This window comes from Parasteatoda tepidariorum, chromosome 4 (assembly GCF_043381705.1).
Source record: "Parasteatoda tepidariorum isolate YZ-2023 chromosome 4, CAS_Ptep_4.0, whole genome shotgun sequence".
In the NCBI taxonomy this organism is placed as follows: domain Eukaryota; kingdom Metazoa; phylum Arthropoda; class Arachnida; order Araneae; family Theridiidae; genus Parasteatoda; species Parasteatoda tepidariorum.
Window position 1 is genome coordinate 101,174,485 of NC_092207.1, and position 25,408 is coordinate 101,199,892.

The 25,408-nt window shown below is 26.0% G+C and overlaps 1 protein-coding gene across 3 annotated transcripts in view; it reads right to left on the reverse strand.

Moving 5' to 3' along the window:
• The window catches only part of LOC107438841 (fibroblast growth factor receptor 4), a 51,137-nt gene extending 25,997 nt beyond the window's left edge, over positions 1 to 25,140 (reverse strand). The window contains exons 1-8 of one of the 3 annotated variants that reach the window (XM_043046450.2): positions 24,837 to 25,140; positions 12,158 to 12,270; positions 9,615 to 9,790; positions 8,957 to 9,080; positions 6,909 to 7,105; positions 5,537 to 5,675; positions 1,185 to 1,417; positions 970 to 1,093 (exon numbers count right to left, since the gene is read on the reverse strand). In XM_043046450.2, the coding sequence (XP_042902384.1) occupies positions 970 to 1,093; positions 1,185 to 1,417; positions 5,537 to 5,675; positions 6,909 to 7,105; positions 8,957 to 9,080; positions 9,615 to 9,790; positions 12,158 to 12,245 (1,081 nt within the window). In that variant the 5' untranslated portion in view covers positions 12,246 to 12,270; positions 24,837 to 25,140. Of the gene's footprint in view, positions 1 to 969; positions 1,094 to 1,184; positions 1,418 to 5,536; positions 5,676 to 6,908; positions 7,106 to 8,956; positions 9,081 to 9,614; positions 9,791 to 12,157; positions 12,271 to 14,894; positions 15,317 to 22,289; positions 22,427 to 24,836 lie in introns of those variants that run through there. The other 2 variants (XM_043046449.2, XM_043046443.2) reach the window with 2 other exon arrangements.
• Between the last annotated feature and the right edge of the window lie 268 nt (positions 25,141 to 25,408).

A 25,408-nucleotide genomic window follows, 5' to 3' on the forward strand; every position in this document is an offset into this window, starting at 1 on the left:
GAAATCTTAGTTTATAATAAGCAAATTAATTTAGACCAACTTACAATTAAATAATAATAAATTAAATAAAAATCACTTAACAGTAAACTGTTTTAACATAATTCATGTCTGTATTTCCTAAATTTACATAAATTGGTGAAGAAAAGGAGTTATTCAACTTGTTTAAACTATAAAAATTACAAAACTTAGCAACAGAGAATTTTAGGTCAAATTAAACAAAAATCATTTTGCAAGGATACAAAAGCCAGGGTTCCCACTCCTTCAACAAAGCAAAATTAAGCACTGTTAAGGACTTTTTTTTTAAGAAATTAAGGACTTAGAAAAATGTTTATCATCGAATATGCAAACCTTAATTTCTTCTATAAAAAACAAAGATTGGACATCAGTGTGCTAAAATACAGGAATGGTAAATACAGAGATGATTAAAATTCGACAGAGGTTACATCATATCAAAGAGATAAATACTACTATACCATATTTAAGCAATATTTGGATATCATTAAATTTTTTGGCACTTTTAACTGTATATTTATCTCTTTAGTATGGTGCTGGATTTGAATCGTGTCTGTTTTTACCATTCCTGTATTTTATCTTACTTAAGATAGATCATTGAGACACCAAAATATATAGATGCTTTTAATAATTCATTAACTCATCATTCCTGTATTTTATCTTACTTAAGATGGATCATTGAGACACGAAAATGTATATATATTTTTAATAATTTATTTGTGATTTGAAACATTGTTTTAATTGAAATTTAATATCTACATGCTTATTAATTTAATATATAAAATATTTGAAAATATTCAGCTTTGAAATGTTTTTAAGGAAAATTATAAAATAAAATTTTTTTTATGATTTATGAAGAAAAAAAATTGATTGCACGAATATTCAACAATTTGAGGTGTTAGATCTGATAATTATGGATAGTATAACACTAGTTAAAATAAATATTAAAATACAAACCAGTCACAACTAAAGTGAAAGTATGTTCAATGCTGCCTTCAGTATTGTTTACAAAGCATGTGTATTTCCCAACATCTTCCAACTTAAGAATGTCTATTTTCAATTTCCAATTCTTCAAAATTATCTAAATAAATGCATGAGGAATTAAATTATAAATGAACATTTTTTTTTTTAATTTTTAGAGTTATTTTAAGAAATGAAAATTATTTACTTACTTGACTTTTCTTTTTGATATCTTTGCCATCTTTAGACCAAAATATTTTGGGTGGAGGATCCCCCATAACAGGGCATTCTAATGTCAATGTTGATCCAACTCTGCTCACAATATTCTCATCTGTGAGATTTTGAAGGAAAACTGGAGGCTTGTTGAGAAATACACCATGTTTAGAATCATACACGAGGGATTCTGAGTCATTAAACATGGGCATCACATAGCTGGTATAGTTTACTATAATAAACATGACATGATGAATCAAAATATATGTGGCACACAAAATCATAAAACCTGGACATCACAAAGCTAGTATAGTTAACAATAATTAACTTAAAAATATTTATTTTATATGGACATCACATAGACGGCTTACTTTAATAAACATAAAATTGTAGAATAAATTGATCAAAATAAAAGTGGCAGCAGAGTAAGTTGATGACCTATAAAAGTCATAAAACATGGGCATCATATAGTTAGTTACAATAAACATTAAAATAAAAAAATTACTGTACAGAGTCATCAAACATGAGTATCATCTAGCTATTACAGTTAACTACAATAAAAATAAAAAATTATTATGGTACAGAATCATTAGACATAAGCATCACATACTCTTCTAAAATAATCATCAAATTATGCATAAAAATATAAGTTGCATACAATAAATTGATGATCAACATATCATTGTAAAGCATCACATATACAGTACATAAAAATATAATTTTAAGGCAGAGAGTCATTAAACATCACATAACTGATATACTTATCAATATACCTGATATCAGATTGATTTCCAATTGTTTACAGAATCCTTAAATTTGAATTAACTCAAATAGTCACAACTAATATTGTCTAATTAGGTTTGAACCTATTATTCTAAACATTCAAGATTCTGTAATGTGATAAACATAGAAAAATAGGTGGTTTAAGAAATTACATACATAAAGCATGTACTTGTGAAACACTCTAAAAATATTTTGAACACAGTTGTCAACTCATTTGAAATAATCTAATGGTAATATAATGCTCCGACAATGTTTTGATTAAGTTAATAAAGTCTTAATTGTTAAAATAATATCACATCAAGGTAAAAATAAAACCTAAGAATCATAGTTAAAATAACCATCAAAAATCTCCTTCTTAGATAGACGCAACTACTTTAAAAATTACTTTCTTTTTTCCTTCTTTCTTTTAAATAAAAAAAAAATTGGAAGATAGTATATAAAGAATATTCCATGTTTATTGTCAATCTAAACGTGTAAAATATATTTTAACTTTAAAATACAGTTCATAGAAATTTTTATCAATGTATGCTACTTGATATTAATTTTACTCAGCAACCCTTCTTCAGTTAAAAGAGAGAAAACAAAGTTTTAAAACTGTAAATAAAATTCAGTTTCTTCCATTAAAAGAGAGAAAACAAAGTTTTAAAACTATAAATAATAGTTTAATTTTGGAAATTTAAATTCCTTCAAAGTTAATCGAACGTCGTTCAGTTTCTTTAGTTGAAAGAGAGATAACAGTTTTAAAAATATGAGTAATAGTTTAATTTTTTAAATTTAAATTCCTTTAAAAATTTAATTGAAACTACCTAAATCAATTTTAAAATCCTAAAATAATGAGAATTCCCTTAATATTACAGAATATAATTATACAATTAATTATATTTTAAATGTATTTCTCAAATCTTGAATAAGTAACTACTTACTAATAAGATTATACAACAATAATAAAACTATTCTTTAAAATGTATAAATAGAAAGATCCATTTTTAATACACACAAGTAAGACACAAACCTGTAAATAACAGTAGTTAAAATTCTGCTTAAAATCACAAGCTTAACATTTAACACTATTAAGCGTTATTAAGCTATCTAATAAAAATAAACATAACAGCAACCAGTAAAATGTATGCTTAACATTAAAAATTTAAAACGCAAAGAACATTATGAATTATTAAAATCACTGCTCTTTTGATTTTATTAAGCGGCTGATTTTTATTAAGAGGCAATTCAACGTTTGAAACAAAAATTCAAATTTTTACGATATATTTACTCTAAATGCACACACTTTAAAAGCTGAAATAATGACAACATTAATGCTTTATTTTAACTAATTTAATTATTTTAATAAAGTAAAACCCTACATAAGATCAAATTTACAACATTTTTGCAAAAAACCGATCAATGGTTGCTTGAGTTGCAGTATTTAAAATGAACTTTTCAACATCATTTGAGAGTTTATAGAAATTTTTTTAGCTTTCAATATTTCCTCCTCTTTGTTCTAAAGCTTGTCGCAATACATTAAGTGCTTTTCTGACTTCCATTGAAGATGGCACTGATGAGTTTATTTCATCTTCTGAGTCTGATTCCTCCATTTCTTGATTGGAAATAACTTTGCAATTTTTGATGTCTGTAACAATTTCAGAATCAGATTTTTCTCCTGATGTTTGCAGGTTATCGTCAATAGCTACGTAACGTGAAAAATTCTCGTCCATTTCATTTTCTTCATTGCTGAGCATTTCTTCGAAACAGTTATCAGCTCCATCACCAGTGCTTAATCCACACTTTTTAAAGCAATTTGATATTGTTTGGGTTGAAACAATGTCCCATGAGTTACGAATCAAATGCATTGATTCCAAAATCGTAAGGGATTTCGATAGTTTGTTTGCAGTTAAGAGTTCCGAAGAGCTGTCACAGTCTATGTCACTAATGATTTTTTGAACAACCATTTTTCTGTAATGAAACTTGAATGATCTTATGATTCCCTGATCAAGGGGTTGAATAATAGCTGTAGTGTTGGGTGGCAAAAACACTAATTTAATGTTTTTCAAACTCAAGTCCTCATCAGCAGGGTGCGCAGAACAATTGTCTAAAAGTAAGATGACCTTTTCATTTTTCAGCTCCTTGTCCCATTCAAGAAGAAATTATGTCAAGATACTAGATGTCATCCATGCGTTATAGCTCTTGGCATAACTGGTGGGCAGGTGCTTTACTCCTTTAAAACATCGAGGTTTTAAACTCTTTCCTATCACTAAAGGTTGTTTTTTTTCACAGTTCCTGTCATGTTGCATGTTAGCAGCGCGGTTAGTCTTTTCTTCATTTTTTTACATCCACCAGTTGATTCATTTTAAAACAGCAGCGTGTGTTCAGGAAGTGCTCGGAAAAATAATCCTGTTTCATCTGTGTTGAAAATTTGCTCTGGTTTGTAGTCTTTAATGAGTGTTGGCCACACGCCGTTTACACAATCGGCGGCAGAGCTAAAATCAGCATCTTGCTTTTCACCATGCAATTTACGATAAACAATGTTGTTGCGGTCTTTCCATCAGGTTAGCCACCCATCTGTAGCTTTAGAATCAGAATCACCAAATAAGTTCGCAAAGTCCTGTGCTTGTCAAATAAAATTCCACGGGAAATTGGAATTCTTCGTTCGCGTGCATTTTTGAACCATTCTAACAGAGCCATTTCAATTTCCTCCGATTTTCCGTCAGGCTTACGTTTTCTTGACAGATTTCCTTTCTTTTCTATTTCCTGGGAGATATTTATCCTTTGTTTCAGAATGTTTAAAAGAGCAGTTTGGGAAATCCCTAATTTAATTGAAGCTTCATGTTGACTACATATAGGAAGCTTATCATAGTTTTGCAACACTTCGAATTTATCTTATTAAGACTCAAATCCTTCCTTTTCGGCATGCTGATAAAATTTAACACCAAACGAACTTAAAAATGATATGTGCTCTAACTCTAACTATAATTTACTCAAACGGCTTAAATAACATGGAACATGAGCACAGACAGTTTTCGGAAATCTATTCATGTTCTTTGTTAAGATAGATAACAAAAGAAACTTCTCTCCCTTCTATGGTTCATTCAATAAAAAATGAGCTAAGAATTCAACCCCCTGTTGAGTGAGATAGGTTTCTCCAAACTTTATTCAAGTCAAGGAATTGACATTGAAAAATTGATTGCTATGAACTCCCCACTTACCACCCACATTTTTCCTTAACTCTTACATTATGTATATCGCAGGAAAGTGATAACCACACCTGTTTCACAGGTTTGTGAGTAACTGTTGCTTCTTCTAAAAAAATCTTTAAACTTCGAAAAAATAAAATTTTATAAATAAGAACAAAAAAAGCTGAAATATTGCACTTATGATTTATTACGTAGTCAAAATTTTGATTTTAAAAAGCGGCGGCATTGATTTCATTAAAGCATGTTTTTAACATGTATTAATATTGTAACGATTTGGTTCTTGCCAATTTGATTTTATAAAATGGCTGATTTTATTATTTGGTGATTTTATTAGCAGCGGGCACTGTATTATGTTACTGTAATAAACAAGAAATACTTACAAGGTAAAACTGTAAGCCAAGCATCATGTTGTAAGCTTTGCACTTCACTATTAATAATACAAGAATAATGTCCAGCATCCTCAAAAGAGACATCAAACAAATCTAACTTTGCTTCATTTGAATCCATAAGGTATGAAGACTGAAAGTTTAAACACAATCAATGTTAAAATAATCACTTTGCAATGTTTTTAACACTGTTATTTAGGGTTTGCAATGTTTATTAAGTGCATGTTATTTAGCATTATTAACCGCAAAACCGTAACCAAATTGAATTTTTCAAAGTTTAAAGGTTAATTCGACATTTATTTTATTTACATCCAGTTAATGTTTTCTATTTATTAACAAAATAAAAAATATAAGTATTGAATAATTTTTAAATGAAGTTTTAAAAAAAATCAGCAATAAAAGAGTTTCCTATTGCCATTGTATGTATTCATTTGAAAAGAATTATTATTTAACACTTTCTATTTCTTTTGTTGTAATTAGAAGCCTCTATAGGTTGCATTATATAACCAAAAATCTCATTTTCATTAATATCTTGTTATGATAATGCCTATTACAAAGCATCATATCTACTGATTAAAGTTCGAAGTTCAATGCTCTTGTTCAGGAGTTAAAGAAACAGATTCACATAAATTTTACCAGCATTAATATAAAAAGAATTTCTTCTTTAAACCTATATTTTCAAGAGTAATAAAGATTCAGTGTCAAAAATTTTAAACTTTTATCTTTCATCAGTATCTTTTTAGTGACATATACAAGTAAAATAAGTTTGTTAGACGACATTAAGTTTGTTAATTACATAAACCTTAGATGAAAATATTGTAAAATAAAATGTTTGTCATTAATCTGTCACAAGGAATTAAGATGGTACACCAGGTAGTACAAGTGAAATAAAATTAACTAAAAAATTTATCGGTCATTCCTCCAATAGAATATTCACAGTTAAGATTTTCAAATGCATGTTTTAAAATACATCAAACTAAGTCTCCCTTTCAGTTGAGAATGTACCATCAAAAATTTTGTAAATCTATCTTTTAATTAATAACAATTAAGAGTTTTTCTTTTACACTAAGTCAGACACTGGTGTACAATCGCTAAGATTCGAACCAAGGTCACCTAATTGGGAAATAACAGCTCTATTTCCTGAGCCACTATGGCTCATGTAAATAAAATATGAAAAATATTTAAATGAAATAATTTTCCATGCGGCTACAACTTCTTGGAATTCTCAAAATTGGAATATAATGCTGATTTTTATTAATAGATATAATGATAAAACATTTTTTATAATGTTATTCACATCAATTAATACATTTTAACAGAAAACAGTTTATGCTAACAAAAAAAGTACTGTTAACATCATACATACTTCAATTGTTTTAGTATATGGTCTGCCTGCTTCATCAACATAACTACCATTTATCTCCAGGTATTTGATCCACATCACTAAATGTTTTCCACTAATAGTATATTTACAAACTAATGTGGCATTATCTCCTAATAAGGCTGTTTGATTTTGGAAATATCCATTGTAGTCAGTTGGTTCTTTAGTCTCAGATTCAGGGCCTGTAAATTTAAATGAATTTTATAAAATATACTAACTATAATAATGCATTAAAAAAATTATCAAAACATGATACTCTTTAAAATAGAATCTAGAACTCAAGAGGGTTTCTAGAATGATTGAAAGTTTGTCACAAAATTTTTTTAATTTAAATCAAGAAGAAAAATCTTTAGCAATTCCTTAATCAATACAATTATAAAATATTTAAAATAAACTACTTAAATACTTGTAAATAAATTCTAGAAATATCTAACAAAAATATTTTTCTTGATTTATTTCAAAACTAATTTTAATCATATCAACAATATGATCTATTATAATGTTTTCGATAACTAGCTTTATAATTTAATTAAAACAGACTTATTATATTTCATTACCATTTATTTTTCACAAATTATCTTTAATTTTATAAAACTTAAACTTAATAAAATATAAAAAGTTTTTTTCTTTCTTTAATTTATTTATTTACTTAAAAGTTAAGTAACATATTTAAAAAAAAAAATATACCAAACAAGCATTACATAAAACTTATTCAGAAGAGTTTAAAATGAAAAATATGAGATCTGACACAACAAAAAAATTTTATGAGCATTTTTAAAGAATTGTAATTTTACAGTTTAATACATAATAATCACAGACAGATAAGAAAAAGGAAATCATTAAAAAAAAAAAAAAAAAGGATTCAATAAGGTGGAAATTATAAATAAAACTAACAACATTAAAATAAAAACATTTAATCACATTTATATAAACATTTATTTCATTCATATCAAGAAAACATTATCATAATTATGAATATATTAAAATCATCATCAGCAATAAATATTGGACAGCTAATTTTAAATCACATATATTTGCAACCTTTTCTCATTAAAAATCTGCACAATTTGAAACACCTTGTTTGTGGCTACTTTTTTGGTTCTTTTGATGTCTTGAGAATATCACTCCCACAGTTCATCAAAGCATTGCTATTTTGAACTTTTAATTTTCTGAGATACCTTTTGCATGTTTTACCAACTCTTGGTTCTTAATAGAAGAATAAGATGCCTATATCTTTCCATACTTTTTTGCGTATTGGATTTCATCTACGTTCTCCATAAGCGTTATTAAAAGGGCCCGTCTGCCTCTTGATACCTATAAATGTGCCCCCCTTTCATAAAAATAAGGTGCCATCTCTTAAGAAACAATAAATTATTATTTTATTTTTTCAGGAAAAGGTTGTTTTCTTAACCACCTGTTTTAATGAGAAGTTCAATTCTTATTTATTTAGTTATTAATAATTGTTTAACTTCACTCTTCATTTTAGTAAGATTTTTTTAGTTATACAGCTAAAATTTACATGATATATACATATATATATATATATAAACCTTTAAAGCTGTTTATCAATTCTTCCTTTTCTTCTGGTTTACTTTTTTCTGAAGAAAATCTATAAGAATGCCTTAAATTATTTTTCAAAAGCTTAAAATTTATCTGTTCTTTTGATACTGAATGAGAATTACTTCGTGAAACATATGCATAAAATAGTATAAGAGGGTTATTTCAAAATGGAAGGTCCAATTCAGTTATGACATAATGTTACACATTTTGTTAAATTTTAACCCATTCAAAACTATCTTTTCTGTGAGGAAGTACCTTTTTCATCCCTAGGGAGAGCCCTGTAAAATATAAGCACCTACCAATACAAAACTCCTTTCCAGTCCTATTTTTCAGCACTTATTCTTGAATTAGTATTATTAAAAAAAGGGGGGGGAAGAAGTAAAAAAAAAAAAAATCAGACAGCAAGTATATATTTTAGAAAGATGTATCAGGTCACACTTTAGTTTTTAATAAATTATATTAAATGAACTCACTTTTTAACAACAAATGAAAATCATTTACTTTGGTGCCCTCCCTACTGGGTACCACACACCTATAGGTAGCTTGGTCCTGTTCAGTGAGATTTAATAAAGTAAGAGACCCATCTTGAACAATTGTCTACAATGGAAAATAAATTGCTGAAACAAAACTACAGCACTTCTTACAAACATACATTTTACAAAATTAATTAGAATAGTAATTTCATAATAAGCTGTTAATGAGAAATCTTAGAAAATATAATATAAAAATACAAAAAAAAATGATAATAATTTTTTTAGTAATTAATTACTTTAAAACTTTTTTTTCTTTTCTAATTTAAGAAATTACCATCAGATAATGATTTTCTTATATGAAAATATCAGCCAAAAGTTACACAATGAAAACTGTATTTATGTTTATGTAAGTAAAGTAATTCTAGAATTGTTGTCATTAAAAAGGAAAGAGTTTAACTTTCATTCATGCTTTTCAATTCGACATCTAATAAAACTAGTAAACAAGTTTAACAAACAATTTAAATAATGAGAGGAAATGCTTTGTATCAAATTAAATTAATGTACAATTTTTTTTAAAAATAATTCTGCATTTCTGAAGAAAAAACTATCTTTCAAAGAAACATTACAGTATACAACCAAATAATTCTTGCTTACTTACACGTTGATTCGTAGAGAGCAAATCTTTATTTTTAAACCATTTGATTTGTAAAAAAGTTGTTTCATTAGTTGTTAAGCATTCCAAAAATACTTTATCACCAGTAGAAAAATAGAAATATGTGATATTGTTGGCATGTGGAATTTCTGATGATTCACTTGGATGAGTTGAGAAGATACCTAAGATTAAATAGCATATTAAAGAGAACCCTTAGAATTTTCCTCCATATTACAGTGAAATACACATTGTAAATATTTAACTTACTTACAATCTGGAAATTACAGTAATTAATTTGCAATAATTTTATATGCAGATTTATATGCAGATTTATATGAGTTAATCAGCATGACTAACAAATGTGTTGTATTATAAATAGGGTTCACACCAGCAATAAAAATTTAGTGGTCCAAAAACTTAATATGGAAGACAAACTTGAGAAAAAAAATTGAATACTACAATAAAATAATTTATGTTATGTTACTCATCAAAAATTATTGATTGTTATCTATAATATCCTGAAACTAATCAAGTTCATTATCCTATAATGAAATACTAAAATTATAATGTATTACTAAAATTAAGTGAAAAAAATCTAAAATAATATTAGCAAATAGATTCAACATAGAAATGAAAATTCTGAGATCAAATAAATAAAAATGAATAAAAACAGAGAACGTATTACAACTGACAAAACATTATGTTAAAAAATAATTGTCTAAAAATTATAAAATTTTAAACAATGGCGATTCTAAAAAAGCAAAAAATATTGTTTTGTTTAGGAACAATTATACTGTCAGTACATGAATGCAAAGCACAGCACAATATATAAATTTTGAAATTTCAACATTTAAATTAAAAATGTTCGCACCAGACACTTTCAGTTATAATTCCACTAGAATACCATGCATTTAAATTCCATACCACGCATAGAACAATAAAATTAGTACCACTAAGTTTTTGTTAAATGCATGAAATTTTATGCAAAAAAAACTTTTTTTCAATACTATTTTGTAAATGCAAAGCATATGACAAGGCAACAAGTTTGTCACTTATGTGTATGATTTCAAAGGCATTTGTAGAACATTTGGCAATGATTGTTGCCGTACTGGGTGAACCCTAATTATAAGCCAAATAAAAGTTTTCAAGCAAATATGGCAGGAACTTAAATGGTAAATATGTTTTCATTCCTAATAAATCAGTTTTTTTATCGTAAAATTCAATAGTGTACTCAAATAATAACATACTCATCAATAAATATATATATAAAAATATAGCTGTAAAAAACTATTTAATTTTTCTTAGAAAAATTAAAATTTTCGTATTTTTATTCATTTAAAAAAGGAGTTAAGTTAGAGAACAATAATATCAAATGTTTGAATAACTAATATTTTGTTTAACAATTCAACATCAATTTAAAAATAATCCAAATTTGTTTTTTGAACATATTAAAAGAAATACTTAATAGATATAATTAATAATAGAAATACTAATAAAAGAAATACTAGAAGAAATAATTTTCCAAGCATAAAATACAATTAATTACTTTTAAACAATGATATTTCACTATAAATGTAAAAATCCTACTGTCTTATAACTTTTATTGATTCTGCATTCAACAGTAATTTGAAAGAAGTTATTATTATTAAAACTTAAAATTTCGAATTAAATCAGTTCCCAGTAAAAAAGAGACGGAACTACTACTGTTATGTTGGGTTACCTTATGAAAGGATTTAGCAAGTTTTGTGGGTATCAGTTCTTAGAATCGAAATATATAAAAATGTATTTTAAAAATATATAGAGTTGGAAAGTTAATGCAAATATCTGAAATGTCTTCTAATCTTGAAAATTTAAACCTCACATATATATACATATATACAAGCTTAGGAAATATTTCTCAACTTTAATTTCTAAGCGTACCATTTATTATTTCTTTTCTATCATATTATTATCAGAAGTAGTTAGTTTGCAAATGATTTCCAATAGCATTTTATCAAGTTAATCATATTCCAAAGTCCAATAGCATTTTATTAAAAAATAATATTTCATAAAATATATTTGCGTTAACACTAGAAAGGCTGAAACTTAGTATGGTACCTATTTTGCCCAAAAGCAGTCAAAACGACTGCATTCTGAAAGAATAACTAAAGTGTAAAGAAATTTTTTTAATTAATTTTTAATATTTTTCATATTATTTTCAGTTATATAACAAGTTATTAGTAAATATTAACAATAAAAAAATTACTTCACTTGGAAAAAAAATTTATGCATTATTATTTGTAAATTTTTGGCACATGAAAAAGCAGTCAAAATGACTTCCTTGGGTAATCTAGTAAAAAAACTGTTTTACCTTTTTAATTCAAAATTTATTTTACTTTCAGAGTTAGGAAAATTAAACAAAGAAAATTAAGAAAATTCAACAAAATGATATAATTCGCAAGAAACATGTGACATATAAAGTTCAAATACGTGTTGTTGTTCTACTCTTATGAATAAGAAAGCTAAAAAGATAAATTAAAATAAATAGTATTTTAAGGGATGATACTTACTATTATCTTCCTCAGCATATGTCCCATTCAGTAACAAAGAAGAAAAGAATAATACACAGGCTATAACTATCAACTTGGAACAACTCATGGTTCAAATCATAATTCAATTATACCTGAATAAAAAGAAAAATATATTTCAATAAATTAAAAAAAATATATACAAACAATAAGTCTCATTTCATTTTGCTGAACTTATAAATTTTCAATATTTCTGTTAAGTAAAAAAATATTTTACCTAAAAGCTTTGCAATTTTTTTAAACTTAAGCCTTATTGCAGGCTTCGCAATTTTTTTAATCTTAAGAAATAAAATTTCGAACATAATTAAATTTTAAAATATAATTAAAATACTATTAAAAATAAACCATAATAATGCATTCCTAACAATATTACCACTAAAAATGGAAATGACAAAATAATTTGTGTTCCATTCAACCCTACATTAACTACTTAACAAATAATTCAATTTAGAATACTTTAAGTTCCTATATATTAAAATTATAATAATTGTAATAATATTAATAGCACCATAAGAAAAAGTATCATCTGAATTTATCTTTTTAATCCTTTTTTTATATTGAATTACGATAATTTCCTGATAATACCATATCTACTTACAGATTCAAAAATATATTTGCAATATTAAAATAAAATGTAGTTGTAAAAATTGTCTTTCACAACCATCTTGTTTTTTTTCCTTTGGGGNAATTTTGTATTTACCGATAAAAATAAATTTTATATAATTACTTTTTACAGATACATAAATATAAAAAAAAAGTACATTAAATTATCACTTTGTTCTTTTTTAGCATTCTGAAAAATTCATAAAATAGAATTATCACTATTTTGGAAAGTCATTTCAAGAGAGTTGCACCTCAAATACTAATGTAATTTTACTAATTAAAACTAATTAACAAAGCAATATGTCTACAATGAATTTTAAAACAATGAAAATTATTAAAAACTTAAACAACCTCGTATAAAAATTTTTGTAAATTTTTAATAGATGATTTCTTTAAAAAACCTTCATTTTATTAAAATTAAGCTGATCCAAATCAAAAAATTGGGTTAATAAAGCAAAAGCTGCTTATTACAACATATCTCAACATTAGAATGAAAAACTCTTTTGAATTAATAACATATTTAAATTAAGCACATAAATTTTACATCTCACCTATCACTTTTATTAATATAATTGTTATACTTTAACGATGTATTTTAATTTAATTATTCATTCTGTGTTTAGTTACATTTAAATTAAGCATTTTAACTTTGCATAGTATTTATTTAGTTAATTCTACAATTTTTACTATCATTATACATAATTTCTAATAATAAAATTTATCATACTCAAACATTGAATTTTAATTTCATTCTTTATTCAATATTTATGATACACACATAAACGTTAAATCTTATTTATTTTTATTATCAAGTTTATAGGTTGCAATAAATCACAATACTGAAATATCCCCTTTGAAGATTCAACTCAGCATCATCTTCTTCGGTATTGGCACTACAGCCCAAGATGGGCCTTAGCCTGAAACACACTATTTCTCCAGACAACTCTGCCTCTGACCTCGATCTTCCAGTTGAAGATCTTTAAAGATCTCAGCATCATAACTTTTATAATTAAAATAAATTTTTCCTGAATTAATGTATTTTAAAGAGCGATTTGAATAGTTTTTTCTACATATTAATTTATGTATTTATACACAAATAAAACAAAGTTTTCTATACATCAATTATTAAATGATGAGAAAAAACCATAAATAAAAAACAAAAGTAAATAAATAAACTAATTAGTAAACTCCAAAAACTGGAACAAGACTTATAATTAAACAAGTAAAATTCCTAACTATATTAAGGTTCTGTTACTTGAAGTATTTATTTTATGTTATGATGATTCACATTATTTTTATGTAAGAAAATTTAATTAACTGTGTAAATCGGAAAACAAAAGCTTATTAGAATAATTTTTTAAAGAAATTTTTAAAATTTTAAATTGTTCAACTTATTGACTATTTTAACACTAAATATAATACGCAACTGAATTAATTACTGTAAATAATATTTTATATAAAAATATAATCTTATGAAATAATCATCTCCTCAAACTTGCACAATAATACAGATTTAAAATAAATCGAGGCTATCACCGATAGGGGGAAATAGATTAAAATTTGCCGAACAATTATTAAAAAATCAGTAAAAAAATTTTAAAAAAACTAATGGTAATAAAATTAAATTATTCATCACAAACATTTCCCCATTACCTCAAAAATTTCATAGTTTTATGAAATTTCAAAAAAAAAAAAAAATTTAACGTTAACATATTTAAACAGCTTTTTCTAAATTACAAAATTGGCTAACGAATAAATGATTTAAAATTGGTTTTAAAAAAAAATCCAGTTTGCTACATACAGCTTTCCTATTAAATCTTGAGAAGAGAAAATTAATTTATTACAAGTCATCAAATAGTTATTTATGGTTTAAACGGCAATGTTTTCGATTTCCATTGAAAAGTATAAAATAACAAACAATACATCAAATCAAAAACAAATACAAGATCTTGATAAACGCAAAAAAATAAATAGATACATTTTTTTATCAAACTAAGAAGTCAACAAAATTGTCAATAAAAAAAGTGAGATTATTACAAGGAACAATCATAAACAAATACAAATCACTCTCTTAAAAATGAAAACGATATCGTAAAAGAAAGGAAAATCGGAATACCCGCACTCAAGTTGACTCACAATCAAAACAACCTACGCTGATTCGTCCTTGAAATGAGCGCAAAAGTTAAAAAAAAGGCGTGATCATTTCCAATTCAATTCCTCAATTAAGAATTTTTAAATTGAATCTCCACAGAATTCATACAAATCTGAAAGGAGACCTTTTCGTTAAGCCATTTCCAAAGCACTACGATTTACATTTACCATAACACCCCACGTGCTTACAAAAGGTTTACTTCAAAAATTGACAGGGACGAGAGGAAAAACGAAGATGAAGAGCAGGCAGAAAAACTTTCTCTAAGCGTCCGTCCAATCTAAAAACAGCAAAGAGAACATCGCCAAGTGACAGCCAAGGCGCTTTTCTCAGAACAGAGACCCAATTTATTTTCCGCAAATGACGATGCCGCTCCCTGGAAAAGTCCTGTGCTCAGTAAAATGACATCATTGATTTCAAACTACGAAATGGATATAGGGGATAGAACTGAGATAGGGACATACTCAGATCTGAAATTATATCTATTTCATCTTAAAAACTCTCCTTTAATGTTATACAGATCTTGAAACAGATAATAAATGTGCTCTGAAAGAAAAAAAGAACTCTAATGTAATAATGAGTACAGAAAACCGTTTTAACTCAGTTAACTTTTTTGTATTGTACTGCAGTTATTCTCATATAGGTAATGGAAGACAGCTAGTTTTAATGTACTTCAATACAGCTTTATATCATTTTCACAGCAAAAACTGACTTTTTGTATACAATAATAATAGTCGAAAATACCTATTTCAAGCTTATAAAACATAAATATTTTTCTTATTTTAATGCGAGAAATTGTGATAAGTAAAGTTCATATAGAATGTTCCTATAATTTAAAACAATACAATAACAAAATTACTATTTACTGCTAGACAATTTAACAATAGTATAAATCTTTCAATTCTTCGAAATATTTTTTTTTTCAAATTTTATTAAAATGCGTTAAAATATTTATATATATAAAAAAAACATGCCACGTTAAATAACCTACAAAAAATAACACCTAATTGACTATTTATTCTTTTTTAAATGTATTAGAAGAGAGAGAGAGAGTTTAAATACTTTCACTCAGCTTAGAATAACTCTAGCTATTGTTATTTCAAAGATGATATGCTCAGAAATTTTGAAGAAGCTGATTTCCAAAAGACGACCTCGCGATTTGTGTTAAATTATATCACTGCAAACTGCATGAATTCCGCATTATTACGAGGAAAAATATCGTCATTTTTAAACACATGTCACAACGAACTCGCATATTTTTACGCACAAACATAGTGTATAATCAGCCTTCAATTTTTTTTAACTAATAAAAATTAAGATAATAGATTTTAACTATAATAAAGCACATTAAATAACAGCAATTGTTTTTAATTAATAAAGTTTTTAATTAAAACTAGAAAAAAATACATTCAAAATCGTACTGCTTTAATAATGGAAAACAATTTAACGAGATTATCTATTCAAAATTTTGTATTTACCTTTTTTTACATAAAATATGCGGAAATCAATTTTCAAATTTTACTATAACAGGACCTCTATTAATTTTTATAAACCAAAAAGTGTCTTGATATTTCTTATTAAAAAATAGATAGCAATGAGAAAACCTTACAATTTTTTTTTTTAAAAGCAGACGACTTTCTTAAAATTAAATCTTAATTCTAAATATATCTAACTCATCTAAAATTACTTTTTATTTTTTTGNACTATTCTAACTCTCAGAAATTTTGAAGAAACTGTTTTCCAAAAGACGACCTCGCGATTTGTGTTAAATTATATCACTGCAAACTGCATGAGTTCCGCATTATTACGAGGAAAAATATCGTCATTTTTAGTCACAACGAACTCGCATATTTTTACGCACAAACATAGTGCATAATCAACCTTCAATTTTTTTTAACTAATAAAAATTAAGATAATAGATTTTAACTTTAATAAAGCACATTAAATAACAGCAATTGTTTTTAATTAATAAAGTTTTTAATTAAAACTAGAAAAAAATACATTCAAAATCGTACTGCTTTAATAATGGAAAACAATTTAACGAGATTATCTATTCAAAATTTTGTATTTACCTTTTTTTACATAAAATATGCGGAAATCAATTTTCAAATTTTACTATAACAGGACCTCTATTAATTTTTATAAACCAAAAAGTGTCTTGATATTTCTTATTAAAAAATAGATAGCAATGAGAAAACCTTACAATTTTTTTTTTTAAAAGCAGACGACTTTCTTAAAATTAAATCTTAATTCTAAATATATCTAACTCATCTAAAATTACTTTTTATTTTTTTGAAGCAGGCGTTTATGTAAATTGGCAGAAAAATCCTTCTCTTATTTTCAGTTTCTAATTTTAATTTTAAACTTTTGTTATTGAATCAAATAAAACATAGTGAGACATTTTTGAGTTATCAAATCATTCTACAACAATCGTTTGATTTCCGTTCTAAACTTCAGTGAATTGAAACAACCTGAATATTATAACATTACATCCTGTTTTCAAAGTTTACTTACTTACTCTCCTTAAGGATCATTCTCAAATAAAAAGGGAGAGAGAATCTTCCACGCTACACCTTGTTTTTTTATTTACACATCCATATGTATCCGGGGATAAGAAGATGACAGGATGCGTTTTAGGAAGTTAATCCTTATTCCCTCTAAATAAATTCCTTTTCTTTCTCTGTAATGTTTCTCACATTTTAGCGCATTTTTCGGAGCTTTAGATTATATACGAGATTTAGCAAAGATTAAAAATACTTGACAAATAAAGTTTAAAAAACCGGCGGGATGTAACATAATCCTATTCTAGATAGTTATGGATAATCAGCACATTGTTATTTGAAATGTTAGCATTGCTTCTGCAGATTTCATTTAGAATCTTACCATTTTTTTCTTTCTTTCTTTATTTTTTTTTTTTTGTAAAAAATATAGCAGATTAGTAAGTGAGGTATACACTCAAATTGTTAATGAGAGGCAAATAAAATAATTAAAAACAATAGGTTTATTTTACGTAGTTTTAACTACATAGGGGACACTTAATATTACTCTCAAACTAATAATCGAAACAGTTATGTTTTTTACAGTCAGAAATACATTAAATTTAAGAAAGTTTGGATCTGCCTGGTTCTTCCATCAAACCCCTTAAAGTTCAAGTTAAAAATTTAAAAACATCATAAATAACGATCGATTCATTTGAACGTTAACTTGAATTTGAACTTAAATTAACATTTTTTATAAAAAAAATGTACATACTTTTTACAGTTAGAGATTTTACATACATTCTGTCACTAAATTAAATTTTATTATGAAAATTAAAACGTCAAAGTCTTTTACTATAATAAAGTACATTAATGAATGGTATTAATAGTAATTGTCCCTTAATGAATAAAATGTTTAATTAAAACAAGAAATAATTATATTCAAAATCGTACAGCTTGGACAATAGAAATCAATTTCACGCGATTATCTACCAAATTGTTGCCTTATTTTATATAAAATACGTCAAAATCAACTTTTGAATTTTGCACATGAAAGTATACCTACATAACTTTTAAAAACCAAAAATTGTCTGGATATTTTTTATATCATTAAAAAATATTTTTCAGTGAAAATGTTTTTTCAACACACCCTATTGGTATTATTATTTTTCTAGTGACTTTCTAGCAAATGATATTTATCCGATACAAAATATTATTGAAAAATAATACTTGGGAGCTTTAAATAAAATAAATTTATGTACCTGATCAATATATTTATAATTATTATTCTTTGGCATTTTAGTTAATTTAAATTTTAAAAAAAAATTTTTTACCTATTCGATTTTATGATCTTTACTACTTAGAAAAGAGTGAGCTAAAATTTCCGTTTGTCTCATATTTTTATTGCACTTCAGCTTATTATTTTTAATGAATTTATTAATTAAAGTCATGTTTAGTTCAATTCACTTTATTTAATAATAATCTTAGTATAGCAAACATAAATTACTTCAGTGAGATAAATATATTCAGAGAGGGTGAAGTTTCTTAAGATTTTAATATCATCAAAAACACGAGTTATGTTTTATTCATTATTCTCTATTCTATATATATTTATAAAAAACCAATTCATTATTGGTTAACATTCATAAAATGCAAAGTTTTCAGAAAAACGAATCGAAAATTAAAATGCAGTGTGCCTTGTGAAAATTTTAATACAAACTCACTTAAATAAGGGGCATAAAATCTTTTAGCCAGTTAAAAATTGGATAATTTTTAAACCCTAACGATTAATTTTATTAAATGAGAAAAACAATCCTTGAGGGGCATTATTTTTCTTGTCGGAAACTAATAGCTTCCGACAAGATTTTTTTCAACCGACTTGTACTGTTTCTATCCATTCTCACTCAATCATAAAATTCAATGTTTTAAATTTGAGAAAACCACGTCGTTCTAGAATTCTTAGTTTTTTATAAGAAATCTAAATCATTAAGACAATTACATTCAAACGATAAATTATAGGGGGTAAAATGAGGCTTGATTTCCCCCTAGGGATAAACGTAACAAAAAACTAAAAATAATAATAAAATAAAATAATGAGTCAGTTCAGAATGCGTTAAGAATAAAAAGAAATAGAACTCACTGAAATAAGAAAAAAAATTAACCCTTTCTGACCTCTACTATGTAAAAAAAAAGTTGTTTCTTCTAATTTAATTCTTCCGTAAGTCTATGGAACTAGATATTTTTTTGACTAATAAACTTTATATTTCATGGTATAAAGCGTGGAAATGATTTTTAAAAAAATTAAGATAATAAATTGTCCTTGGCTTAAAATGAAGTTCGCAAAAATAAACTTTTCACATTTTATACACTATTCTAACTATGTGATTAGGATTCGTAGACTATCTCAAATTTTTCAAATTCCTATAATCATCAATATAATACAATAGATGGAGAAAAAAACTAGTGGAACAAAGAGCACAAAGAAAACAATCATCAGGGTAAACAAGCACCTCGTTTTAACTAGTAATTATATGAATTTAACAAACCATTAAATTTGGGCCGTAGAGCCACATTTTGATATAAATAAGTAATTATACGAATGAAATTAGATATTTCTCATAAAGTTAATATTCATTAAGGATTAATTTACAGTTTACGGAAAGGATTTTTTCCTACTTTATACTCGTTAGCCAAAGGATTCAGACTCTAAGCCAATTCGAAACTTACACTTATCGTATTATCATAAAATAATAATACGCCAATAATCTTTTTTCAACTTGTATTTTTTTAATAATTTTCTGAAATTGAAATGCTGTATCATTTTTGTGGCTATTAAATCCAATCCATAGTGGCAATCCATCTTGATTGACCCGTTAGGTTAATTGATACATTATTTATAATAATACTTTATATTCTACATAATTGTATTATTAAATGAAATAAAACAGTTTATCATTTCAATTAATATTTTTAACTTACCAGAAAATAAACTCCACACGAGACAATTGTTATCGATTCTTTTATAAGGAAATATGTAAGTAAATAAAATAATAATATATTCTGTAAGTAAACTTGAAACTACACTCCTTTAAGGTTATTTTATTTTGAAAACAATCAGTCTTATTACATTCTAATGGATGTTTTTTTTTCCTTTTATTTTTTAACGCTTTTTTTTATCCGTGAATCTTTTTTAGCCATCAAATTAGTAACAAAATCAAATAATAATAAAGTAATGATTATTTAATTAGTAGGAATTGAATTATTTAACTTTTCAATTTTTTGTTCCAATTTTGGATTAATTTTGAATTCAAATTTTTGTTACGATCAATCCACACAACAGAAATAGAAAAGGTGTAAGGATACTGTCTCATGATAAAACAAAGAACAACTCCATTTTTAAAAGTTTCGCCATTTTTTCCCCTCCTCTTGCTTCTTAAAAAAAAAAATGTTTTCCTTCAACAGTTGTTTTCCCCTTTTCGCAAATTTCTTGGACCATAACCTTGAGACAAATGGTCCATCTTGATTGAAGGTCGAAGTTGTAGGGATGATGGGGACCGTGAAACTTAATATCCTGCAGATGTCTTGGTGATTTAGACACAGTCCAAACAAGACGATTCCATTTTTCTAACATTTCGGGGGATTGCTTAAGTTATCAGTAACAGATAATGAGCTATGTAAATATCAATTCTCTAAACAGTATTATAGAGTGATTTCAAAGGATACAAATAGGATATTTTAATGAGTAAGAATATTGCTGCATAAAAAAAAAGTTGAAAAATGTTGACAAGAAATAAACTAGTAAGGTGAAACAAAGACATTTATTTTTCTGAATGAGTGAAAATCGCTGTTATGGAATCGAAGACTTAATATGTATTAATAATTACCCTTAAAATTTAAGTTTAATATTGAAACTGTGTTTATTTAATTATTGTTGCAAATAGTATGATTTTGTTCCTCATTGTTGTCTGATCTTTAATAGTTTTTATTGTTTGACTTAGTGTATGATTAGTCAGTTCATATAATCACATTCAATTATATTTTTTTTTAAGCTTTACCGGATACAAATTGTAAAAACAAACGAATAATATTTATTGTCATTTAAGACATTGTTTGGTTACTCAAAATTACTTTAAATGTCTTAAAAACATTTTCAAAGCGAAAAAAAAGTTATCAAGTAGCCACTAAATAAAATTGTTATTATTGTATATAACAAAATTTTTAAAATCTCTTGTTTTATTATATTCAAGCAACTGTATTTCTTTCAAATCGGTAATCATATTCATCTGTAAGTTCACTCAACTTTTCATTAAAATATTCCCCCGATTACAAAATGCATATTTTTCATACTGCTATTATAATCGATGAGTAATTAAAAGAATTTATATTTGTTTTTATTACTTAATATAAAATAACACCTTTTGAAATCATAATATTAAATTAGCAAATAATCAATTGTTGCGAAAAAGCTTTTAACTAGTTTTTATCCAGTTACATCATTTATAGGGTAATTTATTCACATAAAATAATTAAATATTCAATTCCATAGTATTCGGTTTAATTGTTCTCATTCGATTTGACACAAAAAATGAAGCTTTTTTAACAACATTAAAACTTATGCTACTCTCATTTTCTAATTAAACTTTAATACATTAGACAGGGATATAAACTTTCAACTAACGAAGTATGCTCTTTTACTTATTGTGAGTTATTAATGGAATAAATTAAATTATATCATTTTATTTCACTTCATTTCATTAATAATTTTAACATAAATTATTTTCTAAAAGCTCTTGTTGGAACCCCTCTCGTCCTTGGCATAATAATACTCTAAATAGACAAAAAGATATAAATTATGTAATTAATGAAACAGTTATTCTAGAATTACCGTATAATACGCCAAAAAGAGTGATAAAGCGACTATCCTGGTACTTCTTCGGTTGATGATTATTTGGGATGGAATCAAGGAAAGACGCTGTGGAATAAAAAAGAACAAGTAGGATGGACGGTACGAAAGAGAGATGCAGTATTACGAGTTTTCACCTCCAGAAAAAGGGAGTGCGTGTATAATTCGACTTCCGCTGTTTTCTTTTTTGTTCCATTTTGCCTATCGCCATTGCGGAAACCGCTAATTTATTCAAACATGCCTTGTAGGATGACACGCGCGCATCTGTTAGGTGTTAAAAGAATAATTACTCTAAGGTTTATCCTTATTCCAGGAATCAATGGGCAAACTACATTATCCTAATTCATTTCCGAGTTATTCATCGAATTTTAATGAATGCAACCATTTTTTTTCTTCTCTGAATCGAAATATTGTTTTGTTACTATAAATATTTTCCGCTGTTTACCCTTCTAATTCATTTGGCTGTGTAATATTTTCTTCTCATTAAAACATTTGATTTTACATAATGTTACCCATTACATAATGTTACCATATGTATTACATAATGTTACCATATTGTTCAGTTACCCATTACAGTTTACACTATATCATTTTTTAATGAATGGTAATCGAACTTGAGATTTTCAGTAAGTGGTTATTGAATTCTCTAATCCGAAACCGATTAGCTAACAGTATACGTAACAATAAGCAAATAAAACAAACAACAAAAAATAACTTGTGAATAGAGTTATTGAAAATAAGAGTTATTGTATTTTAGTATTTAAAAAAAGAAAGAAAAAAAACGAACCAATACTTCAACGTCTCTAACTAAGCGATTTAATTGGGTATACTATAGCCTACGTCACAGGTCGTGTTATTCCTACTAAGGCTCCTGTAATTAATTCCTACTAAATTTAACTAGTAAACAGCATTTTCTGCGAACCTGATTTATAGCAACAAGTAAACATTAAATGAAGTGTGTTGTTATAAGTCGCTACTCGGCAGGTTGGAATTGTATTAGTCTAGTTCCTTTTGAAATAATTTATTTTGTTGTTTTATCTAAGTTTATGAATTTAGTAAACATATTTAAAACTCAGCTTATTAATTAAACTAAAAGGTAAATGTTATTCCTAGTAAGTGGAAGTAGTTGTGTTTTTTTCATATTATACCCAAATTTGCGAACAAAATAGCTTACTATAATCTTAAGTGTACCATTTAAAAAGTCAAGAGTTACTTGTGAGTCCTCTTCTTTTTGTTTACATAGTATGGTTGGAATACAATGTTGTTTAATTTAAAATTAACTAAGAACTCTTAATACTTTATTAAACTTTAAATACAATTATATTATTAGAAATGGAATTGCTATAAATAATGTAATAATTAATAATATTTTTTCTGAGTTTTATATTTTGAAAGTTAAAAATATTTGCGAAAATTATAAAGTAATGCAATTCGATGGAATTATTTTTTTAAAAAAAATCACTAATTGAAAAAGTATTTATTTGTGTAGTATTGTCCCAACACAATAAGTGTAATTTAAAATATAGAGCAATTTTAGAACTGCTTAAGAGTTCTAATGATTTCTTTAAAGATTATGAATTACAATAAGTACCTTTCAGTGAACTTTAAATTACTCCTTATAATATAGATTGATTTTTTTTTTAAATATCCAATTTTATTAGAATTAGGTAGATTTAAATTCGAGTTAAAGAGACCGAATTGAATCAGACGTTAAATTTATATAATTGGTTAAAATGATGTTTATTTTATTGATGTTTTTTTTCTTTTTTTTCTCTTCTAGTGCTTTTTACTTTCTGTTCTTTTCGCTGCTATTTTTTTCGGGCCTTTTTCCGATGCTTTTTTTTTTACCTTATAATCTATAACAATTATTTGTTTCTAAAAATAAATCTACGAAATCAGACCCAAATGTTCTTTCTATGAACTTGTTAGCTAAATTATATTTTGTCGGTAGATTCAGATTTTTAATTATCACAATACAGGAGAAGTCGCAGTCTGGAAGCACGAAACGTTAGTTTATAATTAGAAATGTAGTTAAAAGCCAGAACCTTTAACTGCAGTTTTTCCTTTTCATTTTCCGTATTTCAATCAAATAATTGTTTTAAAATTTTAACCATCGAGTAAAAAAAATAATCTATATTTTTAAGTCAAGAGGTGTTAAACACACGTCATTTATATATACATAAGAAAGAAACTTAATTAAATGAAGACAAAAATTATAATATATTTATTATATAGTTATAACAAAAACGAAGTAGTTAGTTTAGTCTCTGTCCAAAATAGAAAAGACTCATCTTCGATGATTTATAGAGAGATTTCTAATGGTAGTTTCAGTTATAAGAAATGAAGAAAAGAAATTCAAAAAATCTTTATTAAATTTGGTTAATCAACTATTGAATTATATGAAGCAATATATATTTATGCCAAGAGTATAACTTATAGGTTTCTAGCGCAAACAATAATAATAAGCAAATTTTTTTTTTTTTTTATAGTCAACTTAAACTTTGAAAGGAAAAATTGAAATGGACTTACTTTTTTTTTTAAAGCTTTTTCTTCTGATAACCTCAATGGAATCCGGTTAAAATCAGTACAATTCAAATTTTAAAGGTATTTTCACATCCGGTTCAACAATCAAAACATTTGAATGAATTTTTCGAAATAATATTTTTTTCTTTCTCTTTCGAAATATTGTACCAATAAGATATTTTTTTCTACTCATTCTTATAAGAAAGATAGAACCGTTTGAAGACAACAATCGAGTAATCCATTACTTAGTTGTTATCACTGTTAAATGAACCTAACATTAAGACCGGGCTTTACAGGACAACTCAGTTCCCTATTAAACTAGGAAACTGGATGACGTTTGTTTCCAAGATTAATCTGGTAGATTAGTGATAACGGATAAGTTAAACAGCAGTTTTAATCAAAACAGAGGAAAAGAAATCGGAAGTTTTTGCTGTAAAGAGTTTTTACTTTTAAGTAAAAGAAGATATTTGAATTTTCCCTCTTTCATTCTTTCGATGATAATCCGATTGTATAAGAGTCATTATTCCTTTTTCGTATTTCTTTCTTCGTAGTTTGCTTTTTTCTCCCTAAAATTCTGG